This window comes from Falco punctatus, assembly GCF_963210335.1.
Source record: "Falco punctatus genome assembly, chromosome: 2".
Classification (NCBI taxonomy): Eukaryota; Metazoa; Chordata; class Aves; order Falconiformes; family Falconidae; genus Falco; species Falco punctatus.
This window is the reverse complement of record NC_137581.1, coordinates 70,131,544-70,144,746: the sequence shown is the minus strand read 5'-3', so window position 1 is coordinate 70,144,746 and position 13,203 is coordinate 70,131,544. Positions and strand designations below refer to the sequence as shown.

Below are 13,203 nucleotides of genomic sequence, written 5' to 3'. Positions count from 1 at the left end.
GTGAGAGCACTGCTCAGCAATAGCTAAAACATTTTGTTATCAACACTGTTTTGGTCACTGATCCAAAACACAGCACCATAAGAGATGTTATGAAGAAAATTAACTTTATCCCAGCCCAAACCAGTACATGTTCCTAAGTAATTGTTGATTGGTGTGGTTTTTTTTTTTAAATTGGGATTTCTCAGCACATGTGTTTAAAAAAATGTTTTGCGTCAGTCAGAGAAGATACAGATCTAAAACCTGAAATCAGTGGGATGGATGAGTAAAAACATTTTGCTGATACCAGCAAGAAAGTGCTCAGATCCATAACTGAGATCAGTGGGAGCAATGGGGAGCCTCTTGACAGAAGAGGAGAGCCATACGTACTTCCTCGATACCATAAGGCTATTTGGCAGTGTGCTTACTTACTCTGTTTCCTTCTACTTACATGCACACAGTTTCAAGGACATTTAATTACATCAGGTTTACGTAATTATTAATTATTACATAAGGTTAGTCAACCTTATTTTGAAGAGGAGGAAGGCTAAATATCACTAGATGGAAGTATTCAAAATCTTGATAATTTTGAATGAGCTCTGCCCCAAAAATCTTGTTGATATGAAGAAAAAGAAAGCAAAGTTCCTTTGCTCCTATTTTCTTTAAAATACTGTTCTTCGTCAGAGTGGAATTTCTCCCCAGCTCACTCTACCTAGTAGATCAGCAAAGGGACTGCAGACAGGTTTGTGTCCCAGTATCTCATAATCTACTGCAGCTGCAAATTCTTCCTGTGTCCAGCAAGATGCTAACATTATCTTAGTAGTATGAACCATCTGGATTTGGTCTTGGTCAATTATGATATATTATATTATATATTATGATATATTAGACACTGAAACAGTGTTAGCTTTATATAGAAAAATAAGTATGTTTTCAGAACCACTGAAAGAATTCCTAAAATATGTTTGGTCCCATCTTTCTTCATCTTGTGCAATGACCTAGGTAAGAGGGTTTACTAGGAAGTGCCAAAAAGCAAAGCAAAGCAGAGCAAATCAACAAAACAGTGGTCTCATGGCTCCTCTCTCTGAAATGATAGAAGTGATGAACCTTTACATGATCCTTTCAAACTCAGGTCATTACAATATGTCCTTTGCAACATTCCCTCCCATATATCAGCCAGAACTATATGTCTAATTTGCTTGTCTGAAGCATGGTAAGAGACTGTAAAAATGAAGTGAGATAACACATGTAATTATGGTCTACTTATAAATAATTTAATTGTAAAATGGTTTTCAACTTGTAGCAGGATTTATTCTCCCTAGTTATGATTAGCAATAAGGGAATTAGGAAGAGGCATGCGCATTACTGAACTGAGAAGCCTGTTTTAAGGGCCCCTCTATGGGTTGGTTAACCATAATGCAACATGCAAAAAATGAAGTCATTGGTTTGTCCAATTGTTTTTTGGGAAGCCTAATATAAAAAAGAAACCATTAAAAGGCCACTTTAAAGCAAAGCATATATATTCTCAATGTGAATTTTTAGGTATTCCCATAGGAAAAATATAAGATTGATTTACAAATCATGGCATGCCTAACAGAGATGAAGATTAATTGGAAAAAAATGGATAGGGTATGTTTTCTTCTGGTTTCTTAAACAGACCTTGTTCAATAGTGTTAATAAACACACCAAGTCAAATTCTGATCTCTTTATGCCATCAATGAAATATTATCTTCAATTTATCACTACATGTTAATAAACTTCCTATTCAGATTACTAATGGGCATGTTGGGTGAAAATGGAAAGCTGAAATGTCCTATAGATTTAATGTATATTTACATACTTTGCATATATTTCTTATATCATTTTAGTAACAAAATTAGGATATGCTTGAATTTAATTATTTTCTGGTTTCAATGAGAAAGGCTTCAGATTCAATTTTGTTTAGGTTCTCTCTGCACATGAACATAATTTGTCTTTTTAAATCCAGTATACTAGTTTAAATTATTATGTCATGAAGTGAAGAAACAGTAAAAAAACCCTCTTCTGTAGGCTTCTTGAAGATAACAGGTTACCTCAGCTCATGGACATATGAAGACACATGAGAAAGCTCATGCATAAATTATTAGTCAGGATAGCTCTCTTGCATACTGCACATTTTGTATCTATGAGGTTCACACAAGATTGTTAATCAAATTCTGATTTTATAGATGCTTAAATTACCGTTCTGAGAACCTATATCTGTTACAAACACAAGGGTCCACCCAATTTTCCTCTACAGCTTGGCCTGTTTTGTTACATTGTTGATAATATCAGACTGGAGAATTTGCAGGTAATCTCATTGGATGCAAATTTCTGATACTATATTGATGAGAGGCATCCTGAGAAGAAGGAAATCTGTTTTCCCACTGATGGCATTCAGAAAGATCTGTGGCTAAACCCTTTTTCAGGTCTTTGATCTAAGGTTTGCAATCCCTTTGCAGGTCACAGCCTCACTACAGCCTAAGAAAGAATAGAGAAAATTTCTATTTTCTATAGGTTCTATAGGTTACAATCTATAGGATTAAAATGGTACCAGACTACTGGTCGAACTGGAGTAGATGTGAGTAGCAGAAGAGTCCTGGAGTGTCTTTGTTAGGTTTACTGGTCATGAATGTAAACTGATGTCCCATGGAATATTATTCAGTGACCTCTGTTTTTTGGCCAATTGAGTCAGATTCTCCTCAAGTTATTTACAACTGTATGTATCTATTGGTGTCAGTATTGTCACTCCAGATTTACAAACAGAATTTGGGCCTCTTTAAAAAAAAATAAAATTAAAAAGAAGTCTGATTTCAAATTAACAGGTACAAACAAGTGTTTTATCTCTGTTAATAATTTTGACTGCACAAGGAAGTCTTTTGTTTCTGAATATCTGATTGTTGGTACTTTTAGAAATATAGTCCTCTTTGACAAAGCCAAAAAGGAGCTCTAATACACTGCTCTAATGCATGTCATATATCTCTCTGAAAGGCAAGAGAAAGAGTGTAAAGCATCAGTGCCAACTAAGTCAGGCCGCTGGTGAATTCTCCCTGGGATCAAGTGTCATTATGTGAAACTGGCTGCTCTCGAGGAGAATTTACCCTACTATGTTGATTGGGGAAAGCAATCAAGTACTGCTGGAACCATTTCAACGCATTCTCAGTCAACACTAGCCAGTCACCTAGGCACTGCAACAGAATCCAGCCTTTTACAGAATAACCCCCCTATGGCTAGATCTGATAGTACAAACAAGGCCAGGCTTCCTTTTCAGCAGTGGCATTCAAACCATTTATGACTTTGACAAGGGCAGCCTCAGTAGCATGGCTGTGGTTGAATCCAGGATGAAATTTATCAAACAATCCGCTACTGTCCAGAATTTCTCTCAGTCGCCTTGCCATCACTTTCTCTGGGAGCTTGTCGAAAACCAGCAGGAAAGTCAGCATTTCCATTGCTTGTTATGTAGCATGGGATCCCAGCGTGAGGTGAGATGGCTGTGGGCTTTGTAATTACTCCCCTTCCAGAAGCAGCCTTTCAGAATTTCCGGGCTGTTGAGCTCCTAAGAGTGGTATTACCATTACCCAGGTGAAATGCTTGTGTGTGTATATGTTTCTGTCATCCTGTTTAGCTCTATGTCATTACAGTGCATCTCTGCCACCTTTGTTTTTTGCTGCCTTCTCTGAATTTAATTTACTCCAGTTTAGCAGATAATTACAAAAATGTAAACTCATGCAGTAAAAAAAAGGGAAGAGAATCAAAAAAAGTGGATCAATAAAAGCCTTACTTTGTACAGTAATTTATCAGCATCTACTGCAACATAATCTCCTTGGAACTCAGAGCAGCCGCTGGTATTTACAGAGTATGGTGTAGCTTAGACTCCAATATACAATTTTAATTATAACTGCATTCAAAACCACATTTTTCATCTAATTTTTATATTTTATATGAACTAAATACTAAACTATAGCATTTTCTGCTTCATTTACATAATCTACCGCTTGTACATTATTTCTTACTGTGGTATGGTGCTTTATGAGGATACATTAAAAAAAACTAATAAAAGTTCAATTAAACATCATAAATGTAGCCAAGTGCATATTTAATACCCTTCAGAGATAATGCTGTTGAAGTGCTATAAAAAAGCAAACTAGTGCTTCCTCAGTGTACAACAATTGCATGTAATAAAAGCAGCTTAAATCATAATTCTAAATATAGGACCAGTTTCACAACTTTAGTAATCTAGACCCTAAAAAAGTGGGTGTTCTGGAAAGGAGTAGAACAGCAAAATATGACTTTTTAAAATTTGATCAGAGCTAGGAGCAAATCAGAAGAAACTGGTATAGCCAGGGTTAGCCCACGTCCAGTTTTGAAGCTGTGCCAGTAGGCCCTGAACTTTCAGTCCAGGAAGAGAAGAAGATCTTGTAAGAGCAAGAAAGCCATGTAAAGTGAAAGGTAGGTGTGTACAGCCCAGCTTGTTTGCCGTTTCATACTGGGACATGTGTCAGGAGCACGTCTGACATGTTGGGCGACAGATAAGGGTGGTCATCTTGGGGATAAAGGATAGAGCTGAGCAGGTATTACTGTACAAAATAGTGTTCTTCCCTGATGTATCATGGCCCCCTGCCCTTTCCGCAACTTAAAATAAATGCTGTTTTTATGGGACCTGGCACTGCTGTGTCTGGGGCATGGCACACGTGGTGGCACACAGGGTGGGGGAGAGCCCATGGCACTGTACAAGGTGAGTAGCCAGTTACAGGAGTCTCATGCTCACTGTGGCAGACCCAGCAGGTCTGGGAAGTTCAGCAGGGGAGCACACAAGTGAAGAGAGCAGAGAGAGTATTTGTGACCCATTTACATAGAGCTGTAGGCATTTCAGAAAGACATGAACAAAAGATCTGGTTGGAGTCAGGCCAAATGTAAGAAAAATTTTCTCAGTCACACAACTACACAACTACTATCTTACTGGGCTTAGTATAACAAGGTCAAAAGCTTAGATTAGATGAATAGATGAATAGTACAGATACCTAGAGAGGGAGTTAATGATGCAAAAAATAGCAGACAGAATTAAAGCCTGGCATCTAATTTAAGTGAAATGAAGAAGAATAAAATAAGTGGGGGTTCCTATTTCGGCAAAAATGCAAAATCCCCCACACTAACCATGTCAATGTAATGGAATACAAGAGACCATGAGAAGGAGTCAAAATCTACTACAAATTCCTGGGCATGACCCAGATGTATGACTTAAACATATCCATTTGAAATCAGAATCTAGACTAAAACATACAAGGGCAAAGTGTACAAGTGAAGAGAGAGGAATAAAAGAAGTATTAACAATACTGACTTGAGTTTCTGTATTAAGAGCAGAGGGAGAAAATAGTACATCCTTGCAGATAAACTACAATTGTTTCTCTTTCAATGTATGTTAAATAGATATTCTGAAATCAAATAATTCATGTCAAAGGTGGGGTGAAAGCCTTTACAGTCAGACCTAGGGAGAGAGGGCAGGGCCACAGCACTCCAGTTCTATATTGCTTTAAAATACAATGGAATCACACCTTGAATTCTCAAGAGGCAGCTGAAAAACAAAGGCAGAAAGATGTTTCTGGGAGGAGGGACTACCTGGCACCCAGCTTTGGTGGAGGTGAGTAAAGACTGGGAGAGACTGGTGGGAGAGACTGTACTCTGCTGTCTGAGAGATTCAGCTCTGCTGCCAGGACCTGGAGGAGAGTTTGCTGAGCCTGATTAGAAGAGCCTTGTCCCGGTCACTGTTATGATCCATTGTGGACTAAAGGTATTTTCTAGTTAAGCTGCAGAGTAAGAAAAAGGCACATGAAAATCAATTGATGCAAACAAATCCTCTTTCCTGAGTGGCAAAATTATCAGAGGCTATTTCAGATCTGAGTCTGCTAATAAAACCATTCCTTGGCTATGTCTGCAAGTGAAGTAATCAGGGTAAGCATACCAGCTCTGTCGTTTGATCATCCATGCTGTTTAATTGCTAATATTCTCCTTGGCATAGTTTTGAGCTCAGTCCTAGACAATGCCTGGGCACAGCTGGGAGACAGCACAGGTCAGGGACTGTTCTCAGGAGGTAGTGTGTGTTCTTTGTTTTAGGGAGTGAAGCCAGTTTATTCATACAAACCTATAATAAGCAGTGGTGGACCACTTGCCTATAGGAACAGAGGAGGGGCATGGATGTAGCTTGTAAATTCAATAAAGGTCCACAATTATGGCTTTTCTTTGATGGCAGGGAACAGTGGCCATAAATTCTTTACCCTGTGAGAATCTCCTGCTAAAGCCGATTAGGCATCCATTTCCCACCAGATGAACTTCTCAGAAAGTGTCCCCAAAAAGAAAGGGGGTGGGTTGTCTTGCAGAGAGCAGGCAGCTTAATTATCTAATCATGGGAGGTAGTGTCTTCTGCCTAATACCTCTAATGTTATTTTCTGATGGGTAGCGCACACATGAAAGAATTGTTCCACAAGTAAGAAGGGAAGGAGAGGAAGAATGGGATGGGCATATGAAGTCTTGAAATCCCCCAAAGCCAAGAAGCTGGGAGCAGTTCAAAGTAAGCATATGAATTTCTGAGGAACTTAGCATAGTAGATGTTAGTCTATCTGGCCAGTTATTTTTTTAGACTGCTGATGCGAAGAAAGAGGAGCCAAGCTCTGTTCCTTAACTGTGCTCCTGAGGATGTGCTCAGCACTACAGAAGTCTATCTACATACTTCAGAAGACCGGAGTCCTTGAGGCATTTTGAGCAATGCAAAGTGAGATGACTTCCAGATGTATAGGAGTCACAACCCAAGAGCACCTTTTCCTTTCCTTTCTGAGGCAGAAGAACAAGGAAGAGGAGACTGAAAAGGACAGACTTGGGGTTCAAGCCAAAACAAAGAGATGCGACAAGAAGTTATCTTTTGAGCTCTTTATAAGTGCTATGCTTAACACCTTTACAGGTTGAATATTCTTTGGGTATATGGTTTACTGGTTGACAAACACAGGAATGCTGTCTCACAGCAGGATATGTGCCTTGGACAATGTAAAGCTGGTGTGTGTGTGTAGCACCTAAATCCATAAAGGTGGAACAAACATTCAACAAAATATGAATTAAAAAGAAAAAAGCTGAAGAAGCTGAAGAAGCTGTATTATCTTGCTCCTATAAGCCCAGAAAAAAAGGAAAATAAATGTAAGTGAAGAAACATGACCTCCCAATTTGAAAGGGTAACCCACAATGCAAGTGAGAAAATAATCCTGGGGACCATGTTCTGATTTAGCCATAAGGGAAAATGAGAAGCTGGGTATGCTCTGCTCTTTTTTATGCCACACATGCAGCATTTTGAGGAGGTTGTGGGACTGTGCCCTCAGGCACCCACAGCACGCCTGTGCTTATCACTTCAAGGACAACAGACTTTGTTCCTAAATGCATTTATTGGGAATTCTATCATTCAGTGAAATTACAGCAGGACTGAATTTGGCTTGAAGCATTATTATGTTGCCTTGAAAATGTTCTCTTCATGGAGTCAGAAATGGCCAAAAATGCAGGACATCTTATTAAGAATTAACACTGGCAACAGCATTGATGTCGCTTAATACATGTGGCACGCTGGGTACCTTGAAGCGTATTTAGAGCAGGCAGTAAACAATGGCAAAGCAGAGGAAGTAGGATTTTGCCTGCCTTTTGAAGACTGTTAGCTATATTTACTCTTATATTGCAATGTATGTGTATACAGCACTCTGCCAAGCAAGATACACTTTTTATTGACCTACTTGTGTTCCAATTTATTGCTAGTGACAGCTGCTGTCAATGATCTGGAGAAAATAAATTGAGAATAAAGCAAAGAGACACTGATTGGTAAAAAAAATTAGTTGCTGTTTTAAATCAAAAATAAGGGATTTAGTCTCTTAAAAACTATAAAGTCTGATTAAAATGAAGACTTTAAAACCATGGCTGGATTACAGTAATTCAGAACTTCATGGATTATGAGATGAAATACTTCATAGGCATTATTTTGGACAAAAGCTGCCATTAGGATTACTATATAATTTTAGACCTACTGTTTTGCATTTCTTCAAATCCTCTGCTGTGGTACTATATGAATTTGAAAGACACTGGCTGCCATGTTTAATCTGATCCTTCTAACAAGTGAGTCAACTTTGTTGACATTTAACATTTGCAGCCGGTCTAATCTGCTACATTTCAGTGACTTCTTTGCACAGTAATTTCAGAATCAAGGTCTAATATAGCTGGTATTCTGGTGGTGTTTCCTAGATACAAGTTGTGGATGACAGCTGTACATGAAAATCTCCCTCCTCTAGTTAGCACAACAGGCATTTAACCATTTCTGGTTTTTAAGGGCAAATTAAGACATATTTGATTCTGTGTTTTATCTTATTTGGCTTTTTAGATTGCTTTTTTTTAATGGGCCACAAGTTGCTTGGGGACATTCTACATGGAAGGCACTATACACAAACAGTTTAATTGTATCTCTTTCTGAAAAGGTGAAACAGTTTTATTGAAGATGCCTGCCAGAGAAATCACATTTATCACTAATGGAGAAAGCAAGTGATAAAAGCCTCTTAGATGATAGAGATGGTGAAAAAAGCAGTTTTTCTGTGACAGTATTCTAGGGGAAAAACGAAACAAACCAGTCCCCCTGTTTTTTGTCAGCATCTTGAGGGCAAATCAGATGAAGATATAATAGTTCTGTTGTAGCTGTTTCTGATTGTGTTTTTTTCCTAATCCAAACAGATGAGCATGCCCTACCATTTTGACTTTTATCAGGCACACTGATACCTTTCTGCCTTCTATGTACATGTTTAAACAGCAGAAAAATTGAACAGTTGCAAGTAAATTATAGATGATAAAGTATTTTAAGAGATATGAAGAGTTAGGTAGTACTTCTAAACAGTTTCAAATTTTCTCAGTGGAGATCATTGAATTAATGTCCTAGAAGAGTTAAAAACATAGAGAGAGGTGGGAAAAGAGGGAAAATAAGACTGTATACAGAGGGGAGAGTTTTCTCCAAAAGGGGTAGAAAAATTGATTACATTTATTCAACTTATAACTCCTTATGACTTCCATGAATACACCCAGAAATTAATCTCACCAGCCTTCTTTGCTTGATGTACAAAACAGTTACATCCTTTTAAAGTCTATGGGAATTATTTATACCTTATAGTAGGAAACCTACTATTTCTAGGAAGCTGCTGTCCCTCTAGTTGTCCCTCAGACCAGGTAGTGTGAGGAAACATTATTATTATTGCTATTACTATTATTATAAAATCCCAGTAAAGGTAGAAAGCAGTTCCTGAGGAAATAAGGCTGTCGCCCTAGGGTTTTCTTTGGTATAAAAGAGTTAGAGATGTTGTGGGTGAGTCTGGAAGTATGAAAGGTGTGTCAAGGTCACACAGCTTACAGAGCTCCAGGCAGTCTGAGGCATACCTTGAACAGAACTTCTACACTAGACAGAAAAAAACCACTATTTTCAGGCCAGAACATTACCATTCAAAAAGAATATGGATTTTCTAGATACTAGGATTTCAACTTTCAGTTTCACCTTTATACTCTATCTAAATAATGCCATATCCTAAATGACCTTGGGAAACAGAGCAGTAATTTTAATTTACGAAAAAGTACAGAAAGGCAATTCCAAGCTTAAATTATTTTGAGAGGAGGAGAGCAGGGGATGTTTGAAGGATGTAGTGGAGGTGGGGAGGGCCAGGTATCCCTCCAGGTACTCATGCTAACCAGTGCTGCTTCCTACTTGCCCTGCCTCTGTGTTACCTTTTTCTGAGCAGCAGTAGCAACCATAGGTCCTCCCGCCTTGCTCCAAAGGGTGCGCAAGAAGGGTGTCCCCTCTCACCCTGTCTTGCTATTGTTCTGTATCTATTAATAGCCTGATGTGTGCATAATTAATGCCAGAGCCTCGAGGATACTGATAAAGCCTTAATGGCCCTGACCTGCCCCATGTGGGGCCTCCTCCCTCTGCCCATGGCCTAAAGAAATCCATTTAAGCTCAGGTCTGGGCTTTCACTCCCTGCCCAACTCATTGTAAGTGTACGTGTCTCCAGCCCTTTCACAGCTGTGCTTCTGCCTGGCCATGGCCCCCATTGATATGGATCATGACCTGGGGACTGTTGTCCTGGTGGGACCTCAGACCTGCCTTGTCACTGTGCATGCCTGGCAGTCCCTGGGCTCTGTCTGACCCTCATGGACCCGATCCTGACCTGAATTCCTGGACTGACCTTGGACCTGCCTCATCACCACAGACTTGCCTGAAGATCTGGGCTCTTGATTGAACCTGCCTCCACTCCTGGGCCTGCCCTGCTCACCTTGCTTGAGCGCTGTGGGACTGGACCCCTGGCTGGCACAGCCCTGGCCCTGTCAGCTGCATTCTGCCCCTGGGCTCCTGGCTCCCCAGCCTTCAGGGAACAGCCAGCCCTCGCTGCTCCATGATGAGTTGCTCCCTACAGCTGCCTGAGAGGAGGCTGTGGGCAGGTGGGGGTCGGTCTCTTCTCCCAGGTAAGAAGAGACAGGGCAAGAGGAAACGGCCTCAAGTTACGCATGGGAGGTTTAGATTGGATATTAGGAAAAATTTCTTCACTGAAAAGGTGGACGAGCATTGGAACAGGCTGCCCAGGGAGGTGATGGAATCACCGTCCCTGGAGGTCTTTGAAAAATGCATGCATGTGGTGCTTAGGGACATGGTTTAGTGGTGGGCTTTGCAGTGCTGGGTTAATGGTTGACCTTGATGATCTCAAAAGACTTTCCCAACCTAAATAATTCTATGTTAAAAGGCTTAATTTATGATGAAAAATTAGAGTTTATATACTATGTCTCATTCATTTCTCAATGTACAGTATTACTAGAATACCTCTGGACATGTCTCTGTTCCTGTTGGACAAATTGTATTTTTCTCTTTTTAAATGTGGAAAATAGCATTGTTTTCTTTATTTTAAAATCATCTGTACTTACATATCATCAAAGATAAGCTTTGTCCTTCTGCAGTCCCTGGGCGTGCTGGACAGAGGTGACCAAGGCTCTGTTTGGGACTGTGGCTTATTGCAGAGAAGAACATTTTCTGAATTGATGTGAATTGCTTTCTAGACAACAAACAGCAGAGAAGACATTGAGGAATAGCTACTAACTTCAAAAAATCAATTAATAAACAATAGAGTGTCTTTGCATTGTGTTGTAAATTGGCAGTTAGTTTTCCTACTATTTCAGCAGGGAGTATGTACAACTGTCCTGTCACTGGTAGCCACAAATTCAGAGGTACTGTTCAGAGCACTTTGTAAAGGGCTCAAGTTTCAATGATTTACAGAAGAAATTGAGTGAACTATTAGTAACTATCAAAACACCCTGAAACACAGTAAGTGAAATTATTAAAGAATAGGTCTGTTGTGGTCATTTAGAAGTTATATCTCTTATCTTCAGCTTTCAAACTAGCATTGCACTTTGCCTCAGGAGAGCAAGGCTCACTTGTTTGACTTGTTTCACGCTGCACTGCTGATGTGCCTGCGTGGTATGAATTTGTAGCCCAAGGTCCAGGTTTCTGCTCTGGGTCTCTGATCAGCTTGAAAGATCACTGCTCTGTGCCACAGTGGACGCACATGCCTTTTGGCAGGGTCTCATGCATTCCCTCCGCTGCAGCCCTGTTCTTCAGGCAGCCTCATGAGCCCTTCATTCTACCAAGTGACCTGCTGTGTGGGCTACTGTGCACTGGTGCAAAGCAGAGGGCCCCAGGTTGGTTTTGTTTGATAACCACTGACAGAAAAGACCGTTCTATCTTCGTCAGGATGGACAAAAAGGTCAAACGGATAAAAGCCACTCTCTGGCTTGAGGTCTCTGACAGACCATCGAAGGACTACTTGGGCGTGCCAGTTAGGTGCTAGATGGGAAGACGGGATAAACCAAAGCTAACTAACATTTATAGTTCATGAGCTCTCATCTTCTATATGCACATCCAGATCAGTTCAGCAGGCTAAAGGTTTCAGATGAATAACTAGATACATAAGAATTTTATTGCAAAGGTTGTTAAAATGTTGACCAAATGGTACATCGCTAGGCTATGCAGAAAATCTCAGTGAAACACATTTGCTAAGGGTGTTGGGTCATAAAGCAATCACCTTTTACTTCTGATTTCCAGCACATTTGCGTGTGAAGGAATTGAAATTGTTTTCAAGATACCCAGTGAAGAGCCATATCATTATAATTCTGAATGGGTTATAAACCCCTAAGCTTATATTTTAGGAGTTAAAATGTTTAAAAATTTACATTTAATCCATGAAAAGTAGATTAATGACTATGGTATGTTAAAATGCCTTTTTATTGGAATATTTTAATGTAATTAATTTTATTTCAGTTTACCAAAAGCAACTGTGAGATATTCTTGAAACACACAATTTGTAACTTGTTTTCTAAAAAGTGTCCAAAATTAAGTTTATAGTTACTACTTCCCCTTCCACTCTCAAAAAAAGTATTTATATTTATATTTAAGTATATTTAAGTATATACATATATACTTAACATCTACTGTGGGGCCAGTTATGCCCACAGGAAAAGTGGTAGGAAGAGACCACTGCTATAGCTCAGGTAGTTTGTTTTCCTGCAAGTTACTTAGGCACTAATATTTGGGCTTTTGAAGCTTCTTATGTATCAAATAACAAATACAACAAATAGATACAGGATAAAATATATAAATGCCTTTTGTAGCAAGTAGAGAGGCATGGGGCTTTCTAGCAGCAGCAGTGCCCTAACAGCTTGACTACACGCTCCATCAGTGAACACCAATATGATGGTACCCAAATTGATTCTAGGTATTTCACACAAAGCAGAACAGCTTCAAGAGGAGGACATGGCAATATTCTGCTCTTGATCTTCTACCAGCAGTATCCTGTAGGCTGGAGGGTAGGGGAGGTGAAAGACGTGAAATCCCTCAGAAGAGCTAACAGGCTCTTTACTCCAGCATCCTAACCACAGAACGTTATCCTAACGCATAAACGGGGGCAACACCTACTCCTGTCTCTCTGTGCGCTGAAGGTGGCAGCTACCACATAGTGTAGTAATATGGCTTTATCTGGAAGAGTGATGTGGGCACATTTCGTGTGAGCAAGGCTCTCTGATAAGTATCTGAATACCTGAGCTCTGATGGAGCTGGGTTGTGGGGCTGGCACTAAGCTGTTCACCGGTGTCAAGATTAAGTAGGAGTGC

The 13,203-nt window shown here is 39.8% G+C and overlaps 1 protein-coding gene across 1 annotated transcript in view; it reads right to left on the bottom strand.

The window, feature by feature from the left end:
- Positions 1 to 13,203, bottom strand: part of AFF3 (ALF transcription elongation factor 3) — a 336,652-nt gene that overhangs the window by 27,038 nt on the left and 296,411 nt on the right. The window contains exon 14 of the mRNA XM_080377268.1: positions 10,966 to 11,093. Within this exon, the coding sequence (XP_080233394.1) occupies positions 10,966 to 11,093 (128 nt within the window). The remainder of the gene's footprint in view (positions 1 to 10,965; positions 11,094 to 13,203) is intronic.